Source organism: Battus philenor, unplaced genomic scaffold, assembly GCF_028537555.1.
Source record: "Battus philenor isolate CCGP_79_NKW_IND1 unplaced genomic scaffold, ilBatPhil1.0.hap1 SCAF_2, whole genome shotgun sequence".
Classification (NCBI taxonomy): Eukaryota; Metazoa; Arthropoda; class Insecta; order Lepidoptera; family Papilionidae; genus Battus; species Battus philenor.
Genome location: NW_027181682.1, coordinates 8,451,451 through 8,471,028, shown reverse-complemented (window position 1 = coordinate 8,471,028; position 19,578 = coordinate 8,451,451). Strand labels below are relative to the sequence as shown.

At 33.0% G+C, this 19,578-nt stretch overlaps 2 protein-coding genes across 4 annotated transcripts; both read left to right on the top strand.

Annotated features, from left to right (window-relative positions):
• Kua (Plasmanylethanolamine desaturase Kua) lies at positions 1-6,463 on the top strand. 3 transcript variants are annotated; one of them, XM_068764954.1, is made up of 4 exons: positions 1-390; positions 1,213-1,307; positions 3,925-4,149; positions 5,946-6,463. In XM_068764954.1, the coding sequence occupies exons 1-4, from the start codon at positions 132-134 to the stop codon at positions 6,204-6,206; spliced, it is 840 nt and encodes a 279-aa protein (XP_068621055.1). In that variant the 5' UTR covers positions 1-131; the 3' UTR covers positions 6,207-6,463. The 3 variants fall into 3 exon arrangements, with proteins under 3 accessions (XP_068621055.1, XP_068621054.1, XP_068621053.1); XM_068764953.1 differs by having other exon boundaries at positions 1,102-1,307; positions 3,925-4,143; XM_068764952.1 differs by having other exon boundaries at positions 1,102-1,307.
• An 8,251-nt stretch (positions 6,464-14,714) lies between these two features.
• On the top strand, positions 14,715-19,031 carry LOC137922096 (golgin subfamily A member 2-like). The gene is made up of 4 exons (XM_068764958.1): positions 14,715-14,929; positions 15,042-15,974; positions 16,050-16,289; positions 18,131-19,031. The coding sequence occupies exons 1-4, from the start codon at positions 14,888-14,890 to the stop codon at positions 18,938-18,940; spliced, it is 2,025 nt and encodes a 674-aa protein (XP_068621059.1). The 5' UTR covers positions 14,715-14,887; the 3' UTR covers positions 18,941-19,031.
• Positions 19,032-19,578: the final 547 nt, after the last annotated feature.

Below are 19,578 nucleotides of genomic sequence, written 5' to 3'. Positions count from 1 at the left end.
ACGCGCGACTTATCTTTATACAATGTCGCTACATAATAGATGAGCAATTTTGTTTCACGTTCACAATTTATACACAAATAGTAACGCTTAATATAAAGTTTGTTTCTATTATTAAAAATAATAGTTAAAAAATGACGTTACCACTTCCCATACCACCGTGCGCCAAGAGAGATGGTATCAGTGGATTAGGCTGTGAACGATTTGAATACGCAAGTAGTATGGCTACTACATTATTAGCACCAGTTAAAACAGAACGAGAAATCCTTGAACATTCCATGTCTGAAGATGATCCCAATGCTAATACGCAATTGCTTAGTGAAATAGGCAAGCAGCCTAGATGGGGACCAAGACATCGAGGTGCTCAAGAACTCGCAGAGCTATATAGCCCAGGTAAGAATTGAGCAATTGTACTGCTTGAACTGTCACTGTTAATAAATTATGGCATTATTTTTATTGTAGGTTTTTTAATTTATTTTTAATTATAATGAAGGATGAATGTACAGTTTAACCTCTTGTGATGGAAATTTTTATAAGGTTTCAATTTTTACATGAATTAACTTTTTATTTTTGGTTTTGGTAAATTGAACACAATTCCATGGAAAAGTCTAATTGATGACACATGTTCTTTTGTATCATTAGGGACACAGACTGCTAACAGTACTTATACAAATGTTATATGGACCAACAAAATTTTTGCATCGGACTATATAAATTATAGGTTGCATAATCAAAGGAATTAATTTAAAAAACAGGTTAATTTTTAACCTTTACATTGGCTGGGGGGAGCAACAAAACTAGATTACGAAATTGCCTTAATATTATAATTATAAATAAAAGAGAAGTTTGGTGATAAAAACTAAGATTGTCAAGTACAAGTTTTAGATTTTATTTTTTTAAATGACATAGTGTGAAATTTATTTATGAATAAAAATGAGTTAAATGGGAAATCCCAAATAGTTATTGTTAATTTGTATTTGCGCTAAAACTTCTTTTTAAAAACTAATTATGAAGATGCTTAAAATAAAGTGAAAAGAAAATAAAGGAAAGTGCAACATTTTATTACATATTAATAAAACACTAATAAGTATTCTTTGTAAACAGGCAAGAGGCTTCAGGAATGGGTGTGTGTGGTGTTTTGTTGCACATTAACTGTTTGTGCAGGCCTCCTAATGGCCAGATATGTCAGAGCAGATGCATCTCTATTCTTTGCAGCATTAGCTGGAGTTTTGACAGCAGATTTTGCTTCGGGAGTAGTGCATTGGGCTGCTGACACTTGGGGAGCTGTAGATTTACCTTTAATTGGCAAGGTATATAAAATGACTAAAAGAATAATCTTACATAGATCAAATATCAGTACCCCTTTTTCTATCAACATGTACTCAATCATTAATGAATCATAATGTTTGGTAAAACATTCTGAATGTTATAAAATTTCTTTAAGAATTTTTTTGTTTCATCAGCCATATTGACAAAATATTAAGTTTAAAAAGAATTTTCAAGTTTCCAGTTAATATTCATTTCAAAACACAAGTAATTAATATATAACACAAAAATTTGTATTGTAAAGTTTTTTTTTACTATAAAATAATGCAAGATTAATTGCATAAAAAATTACAAAAAAAAAACAGTATGAAATACCATATATGCAATTTAAAATTTGTGTTGTTGTTGAAAGAACTTTGACTTTGTGCTGTTTTTAAAAGCTGTGTAAAATTGTATTTGCAGTATAATGCTAAAATAAATCTTTCACATATTTTTTTAGTGCTTACTTCTTCACAAATATTGTTATACTGACAGTCTTGACAGTTTTAAACTAAATAATTGATTTATATACTTATTTGCTTAAATTCACAATTTATAAAAATTAAGTAATTTACTAAGTGTATTGTGGCATTTACCAGAATTAACAGTGAATTACAAAGCTCCCTTGATCTCACTGTATGGTAAAAAATTATACAGCCTAGCTTTATAGTGATCAAAACCACACCTCATACTTATGACCAATCCTGGACATTTTTCTTTTTTGAGCCAAAATATTTTTGAGATCAACCCTAAACTCTTTTGCTATGAAGTAATTATTAAAAAGTTGATCTTGTTGCACTTTTTCAAAAAATGCTATAATAGTTGGACCATTATAGCCCCGTATATGCTCACTCTTCTTTCAAAAAATAAAAGACCCTCTTGTATTACATTTTGCATTTGGAATTTTTCCCATAAGTCTATTAAAACCTTTAAGAGATAAAACACATTTAACCTTTAACAAAAAGTTGAAAAGAATGTTCCTCATTTATAATTCAAAATTTTGAAAAAATTTGTGATGAATATAATCAATAGTACTGGTATAGGGGAAAAATTCTCTTGGCGTCCTGTGTGCAGTTTCTTCTTTTTAACAATGTGGTAGGGTTTTGAACTAATTTGATTTTCAGTATTCTATCTTTCATATAATAAATATATATAGGGCTTAGCTATTTAAACTTGTTTTTACTGAGCCTTTTTACTATGTTTTCAAAAAAAGGTAATCAAAGTGCTAGTTTTACTTTGATATTTAAGTGCATCTAAACTACCCACTCAAAAATATAGTTTGAATAGAATTTTTGGGGATTTAAGTAAGTTAAAAGAGTATCTTGTTACAATCATGTAGTACATATTGTATGTCTTTGTTCTGTTAGATATCAATGCTGTTAGCCTTGTTGGGCTCATGAATTTCTGATCCATATCCACACCCATGTATGCGACTATGTAATAAATAGTGTATAAAAGATTTACTTATTATTTGATATGTTGAATCATATTTTGATTAGACTAATCTTATATACATATTAAACCCTTATACAGATATATTCTTATGCAATTTATATAAGAAAGTAATAAATGATTTCTGTTAATTTTTTTGTATATATGAAACACTCTCTGTCCCTTATATGTATTACCTGTCAGGTTGCAATTTAAACCCATTTTAAAAAAGGTCTACACCTAATGATGCACCACAAAAGCTTACCTTGCCTTATTTTACAACCACAGCACATTATTCAAGCGCTTTACTAAACTCATGAAATCCCAAATCTCGTAATCCGCGAGCTTCATAAATCATAAAAATCTGCATCTCAAGGTGGTGCCTGTTGTCTATTATTATAATAAATTAATTGGTGTCCACTTCTTTTACGCCCTGCTGTACCGAAATCTGTGTTCGAAAAAAAAAAACAGCTTGAAGTTGCGGTTGAGTGTTGTGTACTCGGATGTTTCCGTGCTGCACTCGATGTGAAAAAAACGCGTTCTAAAACTGACTCCGATGTTTATCGTGTACAAGGAGCATTTAGCATCAGAAGCTCGCGCTATCTTGCGTTATCGCTCAATTGACGGTCCCTGAATTTCAATCCGATTCGTACTTAAGAGCTATCCGATCCGGTGAAGTAGTAGTATGTAGCGGTCTTAGCCGATGCTCCTCCGGGAGCCTTCGAGCTTCGCGACCTAAAAAAGTCTTAGGCTAGGCGCCTTCTGCGTCTTGCTACCTCAAACCCGCCAAATCTGCAAATGTCATGAAGACAGCAGTGTAAGTCTATTAAAAAAGTACTTAGCTGCGAAAAAAACCAATAGATTCGTGTGGAATATTATGACAGTTAAAATAATCGCTTGATTTTGGATACTCTTAAATGATTGGTATGTTTATCTTTATGTTTAATTATGAAGTACTACCGCCTTAAATATCATGTAGTATTATTACTATACTCTTAATTTCTAAGTTGCTTGCTTTTGCAAAAAAATACTAAAAACAAAGAGATGTATTCATCAAGGTAAAGTATAATCAGTCACTCTTGTAAAAGAACAACAAAAACGATGTTTTTGCCTATATTGGTTAGTATTTAGCGTGTCGCTGCAAACCATGTGCTATTCCTATAAAGATTAATAAAAATTATATTCTTTCAGAATTTTTTACGTCCATTTCGTGAACATCACATAGATCCTACGTCCATTACACGTCATGATTTTGTAGAAACAAATGGCGATAATTTTGCTATAACAATTCCGGTACTGGCGAGAATTGTTTGGCAGTTGTTAACATATGAGACCGATATTATTGAGCAACAATTTCACTGGATCGCGTATTGGTACCTGTGCTGCATTTTTGTCGCTATGACTAATCAGGTAAAGGTATCTATTATTTACAACATAATTATTTTTAAAAAAAAAATCGACTATTTTCGCACTCGAATCATTGATGATGAGAAGCGTTGGTTTTTTTTTTTCGCCACTTTAACGCTTTTCGAAATGGTAGTAAATTTTGTTCGACAATAGCACCTGATATTTTACCATAGCCATACCAAGGTTTGGTTCTCTCTTACTCGATTACCTTTAAATCGTAATGCTAAACGTTTATTGAAACAGCTCGATATATCCCTTGAAGGTATCTTGTGCGTAGTCGCTCCCAAGTCTTTGTTTTAAGCTATCTAATATCTCAACGGTCTCACCGCCCGATTAAATGTCTTAGATGTAAAGAAATGTTATATTAACCCAATCCGAGTGTACCGTGGTACACAGTGGCTTAATACTAAGTAAGAGGATTAGCCACCCTTGGCGCTCAGTTATTACCGACCTATGGTAAATTCTACAAAAGGAAAAAAAGAAACTGTACAGAATAACCTTTTCATAAAACATATGAAACTAATTATAATTTATTATTCATCGGACATGTTTAATAATTCAATATTAAGGTCGTCTTCATTAATTTATCGATCGATGAAAGGTACAAGAACAACTTGTTAAAAACTAATGTTATAATAATTTATCATTGATGGCGTTATTAAAGTTTCTTTTTATTCTTTTCCTAAATAGTACGTATCAACTTGTAATAAAATCTCTTTTGATGTGCTTTTGAACTGACTCGTTTTGATGATATTAAAACAGATAAACTTTTGAAAAAGAAGTAAAATTTTGTTTAGAGTTATATTTCACTTGTTTTTATTACTGTCAAAATGTTTTTTCACCATAAAGGTAAAATTGCAATTCAAGCCGTAAATAAATTTGTGATGGCAATGAACTTTATGCAATGTCGGTACGAGTAGCACATATTTGTTTAAACGTTTTAAATATGGGAATTTGATGTTAAAGTTTGCACATCTTTCTGGTAATCGAGCTACGGTTTAAAAGCCGTCATTTAAAAAAAAAGTAGATTATGATCGGCGTATTAGTAGTTAGACGTAACTGAAGAATTGAAAATTGACCATGGGCGGAAAAATGGCTTGATACTAAGTACCATACGAGGTCCATAGAAGAAAACTAATGAATCGTGTGATTCTTTATTCAAACTAAAGAAGCCGAACCGTTTCGTTAAAGAGATTGGTAACTGGTGATGAAAAGTGGATCACGTACGGCTAAGAACGTATAAAGTCGAGGTCGAAGAACAGTCAGGCATCATGGACTTTGACAAAATTGGGGTAATAGGGTGATGCTGTGTATATGGTGGGATTAAAAAGGAATTGTTCATTATTAGCTTTCTACACCAGGATGAACTATAGATTCACTTCTGCGATAACGACTAGATCACAAACGTCTTCAGCCACTCAGCAAAAATTAAGGCTTGCCTGGGGGGTTATAATGCATTCGCCTTATAGCCCTGAACTTGCACTCGCCTCTTCAGAATTATTTATGCAGTGTCAGGTTAAAATCAAAAGAGGACAGCCCAGTAACACAAGCACTAATTATAATTTTTTTTAACAAGCTCTTAACTTTCTTTCGCAAAGGTTCTTTCGAATTTTCGTACAAACTGCGAAGGAACTTTTTCCACAACCTCTTGCTAAGAACTTAATTTGGTAAATAATTTGTTTTCACTATTTGTGTATCAGAATTAAACATTTAAACTGATAGCAACTTTGTCTCACTGATTTTAATTCTAAAACAACCATCTAAGTTTTAAATAACTTGGTGATTATCATAACTTTATTTTCCAGATACATAAATGGTCACACACTTACTTTGGTCTACCAGTATGGGTAATTTGGCTGCAAGAGTGGCATATAGTGTTACCCCGTCGTCACCATCGCATTCATCATGTGGCGCCGCACGAGACTTACTTTTGTATTACCACGGGTTGGTTAAACTGGCCTTTGGAAAAACTGCAGTTTTGGTCTGCACTAGAAGTTGCTATAGAAGCTTTAACTGGGTGCAAGCCCCGTGCAGACGACATGAAGTGGGCACAGAAGCGTTCCTAGGACCCGTTGTAATTTTCTGGGTTCTTTTATGTTGTAATTTTTATACGACAACAAATTGTCTCTAAATGCATACATACAATGGTTATTGTTCATATGGATCTTAAATTTTGCTATGAAATATTTTAAAATTAAGTATTAAATGCTTTAAAATAGTTACGTTATGGCTAAGTATTTTATTTTAATAATTTGGTGATATTTTATTTACACAAATCGTTGAAGAAAAAATTTCAATGTATTTTGGAAAGCTAAAAAATAACTTGCACAATAAATTGAATTTACGAATATTTCTACATAACGAGTTATTATTTGAAACACCAATTGTTCCCTGAATTTTGACTGTTTTAATTAGATTTTAAAAAATCTACATTTTACTTGTCACTAATCCTAAGTTTGAGTTACACAAAAATTCTAGTGGGTTATTTATATGTTATAGTACCGAAAGCCGAAACTTTATTTTACTATTCCAGAGTGTGTTCGCCTTCAGACAGCCGTCGAAAATTGAAAAAACTTGAGTTTTGTTTACAAAGTCGATCATAAATCTTTCAATCTTCCCTTTATTAACTACCCTTACCGGCACAATTAGGAGAACACTAAAAAGGTAGATTTTTTAAAAAAAATTGTAAACATCGAGAACTAATTTTTATTAACGTGGAAGTACCCTCTTAAGAAATAACATACTTTAAAAATTTCAAGCTTTTCAAGTGCGGTATCAGGTTTTACAGTTCTTTTAAGAATTCGTTGACATCGAGTGTTCTAATTGTTTTTAATAAGAAATTTGTTGGATGATGTGTGGTAACTGTTGTTCATTTAACATTTTACTTTCAATAGTGCATATTGTTCTGATACAAAATGAGTGATTTACCAGCAACTTTAGTGCCTAGGGCAGTAACCATGATCGAGGAGGGGCATACCTACCATTCAGTCGGTTGCGCATTGGGTGTATCGACATCGGTGGCTCATCGCATTATACACCGCTACAGGGCGACTGGAATTTACGCGTGCAGGCGAGGGCAAGGCAGAAATCGGTCAATCAGTGACGTAGATGACTATTTTATTATCTTGCAGACTTTAAAGAATCGTCGACAAATTGCTGTTCAGACCCGAAATCGATTGCAATAAGTCCGTAAAATAAATGTTAGTGAACGTACAGTAAGGAGACGACAAACTGAAGCTGGGCTGGCTGGAAGGACACTGGAACGATTTCTAAATTTAATAGAAGAAATTGATATATTTCTGGCGGAAAAGCAAAGGGATGTCCCGGAACTTAAAATTCCTGATTGGTTGTGTGATTTGGGTTTTTTAGTTGACAGTACAAATCATTTGATTGTCTTGAACACACGGCTTCAAGGCAAACATCAACTGATATCCCAGCTCTACGCTAATGTATCATCCTTTCAATGCAAGCTGACACTTTTTAGATCACAATTGAATTCTGAAAATTACAATCATTTTCCACATAAGAAAATGGCTGAAAAATTCAATAAAACTGCGATAAATTTCAGTTATGTAGAAAAGCTAAATATTTTGATTCAATCTTTTCAAGACAGATTTTTGGATTTTAAAAAAGTGAAACCTCTGTTGGACATATTCAGCAATCCTTTCACGATTTCAGTTGAAAATGCGCCAGAGTCAATGCAGTTAGAAATTATCGACATTCAAAACGACCAAGATTTACGCAATAAATTCAACGAAGAAGACTTGCTGAACTTTTACCGCTGCATTAATAAAAATATGTACGAAGAGTTGCGCATAAACGCTCTGAAATGTGCCAGCTTATTTGATTCTACTTATATATGTGAACAAACTTTTTCAATACTAAATAATAATAAAACAAATAATGGGAACCGCCCTGCAAATGAAAGTTTGGAAGCAGTTTTACGTGTTGTTAAAAGAAAATTTGAGCAAAATATATAAAAGATTGTAAGCACCATGCAGTGCCACGCTTCAAGTTAATAAATTATTTTTCAATTTTAATAAATTATTATCAATTCTTTATTATCTTTAATTACCTATACTTCTGGCGGGCAGCCCGCTATCAGTTCATGATTTGCCCGAGTGGCCCCTAGTCTTAATAAGTCTGTGCAACCATGCTATAGACTAACTATTAATATTATTGAAAATTTTGATTCCAGTAAACTTACTAGTAAAATAAAACTATATTAAATTGTAGACCTAATCATTTTATTGATATAAACGCAGTTCGTTTTAGATATCAAATTTGCTTAATGATTTGTTTCTTATTATATCAAAAAGCAAAGTGTTTTGAAATTAATAATGATATCATTATTATTAGAATTCTTTAAATGTGTGACATCAATACACAAAAAGGCGACGAGGCCGAGCGTAATACTGTTAAACGGTTGTCATTACTATACATTAGAATTATAAAATGACGGTGTTACATAGCGATGAGCCTATATCGTTAAGAAAAATACATTACCCTTATCAAAGTCATAGCCCTGATTATGCCCAAAACGAGATATACAAGACGTTAGATGACTGTAAAACACAAGTAAATGCACCTGGTACGGTGTCTGTAGTCAAGATTTATAGAATAGCTGTTGGTTCTTTTAAAAAATATGCTTGGTTACGAGGGCCAAACTGAAAGTTTTTAGAACTGGCAACTTAAAAGCATTATATTAAAAAAATAAGTTTAAATTTTGAAAATAGAACTCTTTACCAATAATATTGAGTATACATTTCATTCATTTGTCATTTGTTTTACGATTTGGCGGCAAATTGAAAATTGTCTGTGCACGTCAGAATGAATTTAAGCCGAGAAAATTTTCGTGCAATGATTTTTTATGACTTTCGATGTCATATAAGTCAACAAGAAAGTTATGATAGACTTCGATTGGCTTTTCACGATGAAGCCCCATCTCGTGCCACAGTTTACAACTGCTTTAATGAATTCAAACGTGGTCGAACTAATCTCACCGATGATTTGCGTGAGGGACGGCCTTCTACAGCGACGACTGAAGACAATATCAGTGTTGTGCGGCGTATGATAGAGACTGACAAAAGAGTGACCTATCAGCAGATTCGGACAAGTCTAGGCAAAGGTATGAGTCAAGTGCACAAAATCCTCCATGAACATTTAGCGGTCAGGAAGCTTTGTGCCCGCTGGATACCGCATAATTTGACCGAGACTCAAAAACTCCGCCGTGTTGATTGGTGCCGAGAAATGATCCAAAAATTTAACGGAGGTGACTCAAATGCTGTGTTCGACATACTAACGGGTGACGAAAGCTGGATTTACTGTTATGATCCGGAAACCAAAAGACAGTCTGCTCAATGGGTGTTTCCTTCCGAAGAGTTGCCAACTAAAGTGAAGAGAGGTCGAAGTGTTGGAAAAAAGATGGTGGCCTCGTTCTTCGGAAAGACAGGTCATTACGCGACAGTTGTCTTAGAGGATCAGAAAACGGTTAATGCAGAGTGGTACACTAACAACTGTTTGCCACTTGTCTTGGAAAAAGTTCGAGAGAAACGACCTCGCAGCAGGATCCTCCTTCATCACGACAATGCCTCGTCGCACACCGCCAGGCAAACGATCGACTATTTGGCGACCTCAGACGTGGAATTACTGGGTCACCCGCCGTATAGCCTCGACCTCGCACCCTACGATTTTTATTTATTCACGAAAATAAAAGAAAAACTTCGAGGAAAACATTTTATGGACGCCGAAGAAGCAGTGGCTGCGTTTCAAAACGCCGTCGAAGAGACCCCTAAGGCCGAGTGGGCAAGATGCTTTTCTCAATGGTTCCATCGAATGCAGCGATGTATTGATGTAAATGGACGCTATTTTGAAAAGTTATAATAAAACTAATAACTTGCTAGAATGCTTAGTTTTTGATTTTCTAAGAACTTTCAGTTTGACCCTCGTATTAATTTATTAAGTATAAAGTCAACATTTTACTGACGTAGAACAAAACGCTTGGACAAATTATATTACAAAAAAATTACATATATTAGGGTTCCGTCTGAATTTGAATCACTTCTGTGGGAACAAGAACTTTCCTGTTTGCGTCTGATAAGGCAAAAATATTAGGACTGTATATGAGCCATGGAACATTTGGTGCTATTTCAGAACCTTTTCTACAACTCTCTACTCTACTTGTGACCTGGGGGGGTTCTGAAAGAATAAATATCAGGGTGTCTGGTGGCAGATAATTTTTTTGGATTTTTACATTAAGCGAATATATAGGATAAAATAAAAAGCGGATGTTATTTTTTAAAGAGTGTGTCATACAAATGTTTCTGTCGAGTTGCTCACATTGTTTGAAATAGAGCCTTGTGTTCTACGCCACACGCGGCAGTAAACTTGGTGCAATTGATCTGATTTGTCGACGAACAATTTCTTACAAATTAACATGAGTTTTGGGGATTTTTTATTGAAACTGATCAGTTTTTAGGGGAAAGCTATCCTAAGTAAATTTATCGAAGCTCTGGCCATGTGCAGTCGCACCATCTTGTTGCAAGTAAGAAAAGGACCAATATTTAGCCACTTCCGCACATGCAGTAGTAGTCGTGCAATAAAATGCACCGCCCGCCAGCACGCTGATAAATGCGTATGCGGCAAACAACGCGAATCACACAACCGCCACCGCCAAATCGCTCAACACGTGTTTCACCCCGCCACGGGGCATCTTCAGGAGTTATGTTACACCAATTAGTGCCAAACACAGACTCTGCTGGCGAGGTAACGCCCGATTCCATTAAATATCTTGTTGCAACCACATGTGTGTGCCTCGTCGCTCTTAAAAGCGGGATTGACGGTGCGAAAACGCTCCAACATCGTTTGAATAAAAATTTGTATGAAATGTAGTCACCTCTTTTCAATTCTTAAATAAATTGAATTTGAAAAAGATGGAATTACAGATCCTTTTTTAAAATTTCATGCATAATCGCTCTTGAGAGAGTCACAGTGAGACTGCTCTTTACCGTATTGAATCTCGTGAATTTTCACATAAATTGCTCTTTCAATCAGTTCAATGTATTCGGAAGTCCTTGAAAAATAACGGGGCCTTCGCCGTGGGGTGCTCTGAACCCAGGAACAAAATCAATTTACACTCGGTACAACACTTATCCGTTGAATACCGAAGTGTGAATAAAATTGTCGACGAGTTACGAAACAATCATTACTCGTTAAACTGAAATAAATAAAATAATAAATAAGAGGATGTGCGTATTCAGCCAAGGGCATCGGACTACCAATTATTTGTGCTGTGAAACTATGTTTTAATCGGAAAAGTTGGTAAAAAGATATGGAACTTACACCAATTTTTTATTATTTTATTTTCTCAAGCATTATATGAAGTACTATTAATTCTAGTTAAAAATGAGTAGTTTATGTTAAACACGATCAACTTACTTAAATAATAAACGACTAAATATATATTTTTGTTAATCTTTTCCTCTTTACCTTAAATTGTTAGGTCTATGTATTATTGTTATTATTGCGATACAATTAGTGTGGAAAATACGAAGTAAGTCTATTAGGAACGAAACTCCTTAAAGTACTACTGGTAAGACTATTCATTAAAACTAATGGGAGTAGGTGTACCAATTCTAATTGAGTAACAGAAACGATGGTAGCTTTTTTAAAGGTCGGCTAAAACCTCAAGGAGTAATTATTTGACAAACCGATATTATTTTAAAAGTACGTGATAAAATCAGTATTAATATGACTTTTGTAATGTACATGCGGGACTCAAGTGCATTTTAATTTTTTTTTTGCGAAGTATATGAGTGCAAATGCGCTTTTTTATTTCAGCGTAAACATGAACAATGATTGATACGGAAAGCTAGTAATATTATATGTTAAGACTAGGTTGTTCAGTGCGCGTGCTGCTGCGTAGCACTAGTACACCTACGCACCTGTCAAAAGACTACACCAGAGTCGATTGAGATAAAATAAAATAATCAAAAGACATATACAAAAGTGCAATAAATCTTCTTGTCTAAATTTTTTTATTTAATCCGATAGGTCATATTAAGTATACTGTAAGAGCCATGTTACTTCATCGTCAGCGGCGCATCAAAAAGAGGACTTTTTTGTTTTGGTTTTTCTGTGTTGATGTTAATGCTGTTAACTCTAGGGCTTTTACAACTTCATCGGTACTGAGTTCTCGGAGTGAAAGGGTCCGTGAACTAGATATAAAAAGAGGAGTTCCACTTTTTGTCTTGGTTTTTCTCTGTTGATGTTAATGCTGTTAACTCTAGGGCTTTTACAACTTCATCGGTACTGAGTTCTCGGAGTGAAAGGGTCCGTGAACTAGATATAAAAAGAGGAGTTCCACTTTTTGTTTTGGTTTTTCTCTGTGGATGTTAATGCTGTTAACTCTAGGGCTTTTACAACTTCATCGGTACTGAGTTCTCGGAGCGAAAGGGTCCGTGAACTAGATATAAAAAGAGGAGTTCCACTTTTTGTTTTGGTTTTTCTCTGTGGATGTTAATGCTGTTAACTCTAGGGCTTTTACAACTTCATCGGTACTGAGTTCACGAAGCGGAAGGGTACGTGAACTATATATAAGAAGAGGAGTTCCAATGATATATAATTTTTTATATACATCAGGTGAAAGAGAGCGCTCTACAATACTTTTTGACCTATGATTAGCTGACGATTTTTATGATATATTTAACTTTCAAATTATGTTAATTTATTATTACACGTACTTAATACTAATTAATAAAAACGCCATCTGTGTTTGACAAACAATAATACCAGATTTTTTACATTATGTGTTCCCAGTACCCATCATCAGTACCCACAAGTGCTTAAAATATTACATATGTAGAACATTAAACATATATAACAGTCTGTAACCGACGAAATATAAACATGTAAAAATATAAATGTGTGTAAAAAATGTAAAATGTATGTATGAAAAGTTTTATATGACCTCCCAAAAATATTTTTACAGCACGACGTAGGACTTCTTCATCCTAAAAATCATCCCATTATAATAATAATGGATCGTTGAATTTGTAAAAAACCATATGTAATCCTGCAACTTCCTATATTACGAGCCTATAGCTTTTCATCAGGCGATCGTAATACTCTCGATGTAGTTTATCAAAGGTAAGTTTTTTACTCCCCCTCATACAAATTTTCTAACTTCTTCAAATTCAAAAAAGAGCAACATTTTTAATAGAAAATTCACATACGAAGATGTTTAAGACATTAGGCTTCAGCCCCTACAGAAGCTTAATGTTTTTAAGATAAAAAAAAAAACAGATTATTAATACACCCTTGGTCGACTTAGACTACCGATTAGCGTGAGACTTTTGTTTGTAGGCCACTGACTGACTCCTCGAGGAAAACACACGCATCTTAAACTAGATTTATTTTAGGCATTTCTTAATTAGGTAATACTTAACAGTCGCTTAACAGTCTCCGTTGGTGACCGTCTCAAGTGCTGCTTCATGCCTTAGGATACCTAATACACATCAGCCCTATCGCCTCGTGTGAAGCTCCTGATTAAAAAAAAATCCTGAGACCAGTTTCGTCAGCAAAAGGCAACAAAAAAGATCAAATTAGTGCTGTGACTGCGACGCATCCCCCTGTGGGATTTTTTCATTAAAATGTTGCTTATTCTTTTTTTAATTATTTTTTTTAAATAAAAGTTGGAAAATTAGTATAAGCGAGGGGTAAAAAATTTAATCTCAAAAACTTCAGTGAGTCTTTCGATTGGGTACTCAGAAACTATAGTTATAGACCTCGCGATTGCAAGATACTTTTACTCGGCGGCCCCGGAAGAGTGCTTTCGGCGGAGCGAAAAAATCTATACAAGAAGGTAAAATTAGGGATATTTTCGAAAAGGAAAAGTGAAAATTTCACAAAGCCGACGTCACACGGCCATAAAGCGAGCGGTCGAACACGGCTATGCGAGATTTCAGCGGTTATCTTGTTTTGTCGACTCGCCGTACTTTCATCGTAAAGAACTTCCTCAGATTTTCCGAAAACGACACCGATATCATAAATGCCATATGGAAAAAGTCGTTACCCGTGGCGTAGCCGCCATCTTAAATTTCACTAATGTCCGAATTTTCGGAGGGCGCTGGAAGAAATGCGGATACTCTGCCATACGTCCCGCATCTCGAGTCGAGATAGTTGTAGGATTATGTATAATAATAATTTAACATATCGTTAACTATAACTTCTAAAATTATAAATTGCTGAGTTCCAAAGTACTAAAAAACGTATTGAAAAATGAACTTTTAAGCAAACAAGAATTGCCTCTTGCATCTTAAGTCTTACGAAGACAATTACTTATTAAGAAAATTTCCTTTTTATTCTTAACTTTTTTGACGCATTTTAATGATGAACATTATTGTAATTTTTTGATAAGAAATTTTTAAAAAACATAAATACTGTCTTAACCTGTTATATTAACCGTATTTTAATACTTGTAACTTTTACTAAGTTAAAAAAAGTTAATGGAAACATTTTCATTTTAATCTGGATAAAATTCAACATTTATGTTATCTGCACTTGCCAACATAGCTAGTTGCAAAATAACTTTGACTACTAGTAAATGTAACTATATGGTGCGTAGTAAATATTTTGTTGCATGTTAAATGATTGATGATTATCCTGAGTCTGTTCGTACTAGGGAATCGCTGTAGATCTATTAAAATGGTTTAATTATAGTATTCATATTGTAAGTACAAGATAAATAATGGACGAAAGAGCAGCAAAACTAGCTGCCGCAAGGCAAAAGGTATTAGAGTTTTATACGGTATATAAATAGTTTAATGTTTTTAGTGACTGTGACTAGAATTTGTCATTTGAAAAACCTATCATTAGTCATTTTCTTGTTTTTTTGTTACAAGCTAAAGCATCACCAAGAAAAGAATATGGCACGTATGGACTCGTTAAATTCTACTCAAAACAGTAATGCTACGCCGACGGCACAGACAGAAGTTGCTAATGCAGAAGCAATAAATCATAATCGTGGCTTATTTAATGCACTTGAATCCAATGTTTCAAAAAATTATGCGGATTTTAACAAAAATGATTTGAATGTCACTGAAATTTTAATTACAAATAAAACACAACTCGAAGAACAAGTTAAAACGTTGGAAACTCAACTAAATCTTGTGCAATCCAACTACAATTCTACTCTTGAGCAACAAAATGTCTATGCACAAAATGTTCATCGCTTAGAAATGGAATTGCAAACTATTAAAAATAGTTATGTGACTGTCAATAATGAAAATTCATCACAAAAAATATTAATCTCTGAACTGCAAGACAAAAACATACAGTTAACGGACAAAAATAATAATTTATTGGAACGGCTGGAATTTACTGAAACACTATTGACTGTAAAGGAAAATGAAAATTCTCAATTAAGTAACCATATAAGTGTTTTACAGAATCAATTAGATGTGTTTCAGTTACAAATCCAACAATTAACTAACACCTCCAGTCTTGTTTGTCATGACCAGGAGAATAAAGCAAATGTTGATTTGCAGCAAAAGATTTCCAGTTTAGAGCAACAAGTTCAAGCACTCCAAAAAGAAAATGAAAATATAAATTCCCATTATGAGCAGTATGTAAATGGGCTTAATGCAGAATTAAAAACAATGGAGAAAAAAAATAATGAATTAATCCAAGAGACAAATAGGTTATATAACAGGGAAAACAGCCTTGTGGACCAAATCAGTGATATGGAATTAAGGCTGCAAAATTATCAAAGCAAAAGAGAAAATGAAGATAAAGGATATATTACCCAGCTACAAGAAACTTTAAAAATTAATGAAGTTAGTAAAACATATTTTATGATAAATTTGATAATTTCACTATTATGTAAAATATAATTATTTATTGACTTTCAGGAAAAAATTCAGGAGTTAAAAGCTGCTAATGACAACCTCTTGTCAAAGTACAAAGAAAGTATAGCACAAGTTGAAGCTTTAAGTAAAAATCAAGTGAATGGATGTGAACACGACAGCATAAGTATATCAAAACTACATGCTGATATTGCCAGTGACAAAGTCGCAGCTCAGAGAGCTACTGAACAAAATAGAAAACTAAAAAGTGATTTGGAGGAGTTGGAGTATGCCTTTGTAAAGATGGTATGTATTTATTATTATTTGTTTCAAACTTCTTTGTTGAGTTTGTACACCCCAATATCAGTAGCAGGCTTGATTCTTGAAGTTATCTTGTATGTGTATCTGAATAAACAGTCAAACTAATATGTCTAACTTTGAGAAAGAGGTCAATCTTCAAATTCAACTTGGCTCAAATGTTGTCTATTTGAGAATTATAAAATATGTTCAAGTCTACAACTAATATGTATTGCAAGTGATGATTTATGGCACAGAAATATACTCTCTCATTTGGAGTTTTTTTGCAAGCCCGCAGTTGCTCAAAGAACCATAGAGAATGCTTTATTTTGCATTGCTCTGCAAACCAGAAACAAAGAATTCTATAAACAAAAAAAATAACCAACTTAGCCCAATGGATTGCCAAGTTGAAGAAGCAGTTCGCAGACCATATAAGCCAAAAAGACAGCCACTGGGGCCCTATGGTTTTGACCTGAAGACCAGATACTGGCAAGGGCGGTGAAGAATATCCACCCACTAGGTAGTTAGTTGTCCATGATAAAGTTGCTTCCAACTGGTCTTATTGGAAATCTTTGAGCGACACTTATATCCAGCAGTTTTGAATACTGTCTGGCCGCTGAAATCATGATGATTTATTAATTTGAATAATTTTTGGAACTGCAAAAGTTTCTCAAAGTTTCCTTGATTGTAGGTTTTCACTTTAGTCTATGAAATTCTAATTTAAAGTTTTAAGAACTTTGATAACACTTTATACAAAAACTGCTAGCATAATTATTAACAAACAGAATAACAGTATTCACTACTGTCATTCTATTTCTACTAGTTGCAATTTATTACACATGTATCTACATATGTCATTAATTGTATTTATCCAGATATAATCACAATTTTACATAAGTAATACATTGGTAAATTGTTATCATTGTTTTTGTATTACTTACACAATACACATATCTCTGATTACCTTATATTGTTTATATACTACATAATGTTAACTTGGATTTTTTTGTTTTTCTTTTTGTATATAGATACATAGCTTTGAATATTTAAAATCATACCTTTGTACTAGCCTACAAACTAGTTTGAGAGGATCACTTTTCCTCCCTGCTTTCAACTAATACATTTTTATTAGATGGAAATTGCGATCTGAGTTTGCATACACATATGGCACTAATTTGGTCTAATGTTAAAAACCTTTGCACAATCCTTAATATCTGACAAGTGTACATCTTGTTCATTACACATTTCATCAAAGTGGTAACAGGAAGTCAGTAATGGAATCTAAATAAGACTGCTTTTTGTTTCTTCATAAATAATTTGTATCTTTACATAACAATAATAAATACAAAAGTTATTATAATTATTATATTGATTATATAATGTAATGATAAAGTGGGCAAAATTACTTATAGAATTTAGTAGATTTGTTGTCAAAAGTGCAGAATTCATTGTGAAGGTTTTTTTATAATATTTTAATTGTATTTATCAATTTTAATCTATTATGATCTACACATAAGTCCTGTTGGTTTCAAGGGGAAAACTAGATAAAGTTTTCATATATTTTAGTGATTACTACCAGACCTAATCCAAAATCCATCCAAAAGTATTTCAAACATATTGACATTTTCATGTGTTGTCAAAAAAAACTAATTTGGCTAAAGTATTGTTCATCAATTTTTAAATGAGCTTCGGTAAAAAACTGGATGTTTAAAGTAGAAATCCAACAATATGCAAACTCCCAATATATTTGCTTACATAACTTTATCGTTAGTAAATTATAGGAAAAATTGATTATTTACATTTTTACCTATTTCTAAAACAATGTTATTCTAAAGAAACTTTTCTTACAGAGTAGAGATAAATTAGATTTAACTGAAAAATTAACCCACGAGAAGCATTTAAATCAAGAATTAATGCTTAAACTAGCGGATGTTGAGGAAAACATGAAACTGCAACAAAATAAATTATTGGCTAAAGATGAAGAAATGATAAGGTTACAAAACAGTTACCGAACTTTAGAAGGAGATTATGAAAAATCTAAACGAGAAATTTTTATGGAGAAAGAAAAAGTTGAAACTGGTTATTTTGAAAAACAAGATTTGAATTTAAATCTAAAAGAAACTTTGCTTGATCATAGTACAGAATGCAAAAGAAAACAATCAGTCGAAAATAATAATGAGGAAAAGAGATTGAGTATTGCAAAAGATGATGCCATGTTAAAGCTTCAAGAGAGATTCCTAAACATAATGGACGAAGTTGCTAATTTATCTGATGAAAAGCATAGACTTGAACACATAATTTTCCAATTACAAAATGAAACAGATACAATTTGCGAATATATTGCCTTATACCAACAACAGCGTAGTTTACTGAAAAGGCGCGACGAAGAGAGAAGTGTACAAATTAAAATGTTTCAAACAGAAAGTGAGAAATTAAAAAGACAGATAGAAGAACTTAACAATTTGCTTCTAACATTTTCAAACGATAAAGAACTACATAAGTATTTACAAGACGAATCTAGAAAAAACGATCTAGACAAAGTAATGAATTTATTATTTAACTTAAAAAACAGTTTTTTGGTTTGTATAAATGACAAGAGCATTCACCACAAAAGCTTTTATCCATGTAATTGTTGTTCTGGACAACTGATTGATGTATAAGTTACATTTTATTTACCCATATTGTGGGAATACATCTTACCACTGCGCAATATCTGTTAATCATTAAATGTTATACATTAGTAAAGTGATATATACAATACAGTATGTGTTTTAATCTTACCACGAATTTTAATTTGTTGTGTTTCTGAGAATGACCTGTAATATAAACCTGATGATTTGTGTAATAACAAAACATGTTTTGTATAAAGCATATTTGATTGCTTTTAATACCAACTCAGTGAAATCCGGAACCCTGATTTTTCTCATCTTTGTACAAACGAATATACTGTTCTCAATCCGAGGTCAATCATTGCAAAAGAGGTAGTCATTTGAAGGTATTTGGTAATTTAGCTGCAAGTAGTTTTTCCAAAATAGTTTGTTAATAAAATCACAAGTAAAAAATAAAACATTAAACGAATTCATGAAACAAAAAAAATCTTGTTGACAATGAAGAAAAATTACTTAAATTCGGCTTCATTCTTTTTTTAGGCAGCAAACTGATCAATATGGATAATCAAATATGTTAATTGGTAACATTGTACTTTCTGTTCCTTCATCATCACAAAATATCTTGTCTGTAAAAATATTTGAAGTACATGAACGGTTTGATTCTGCTGTTTTATTTTCATTTAAAAAAT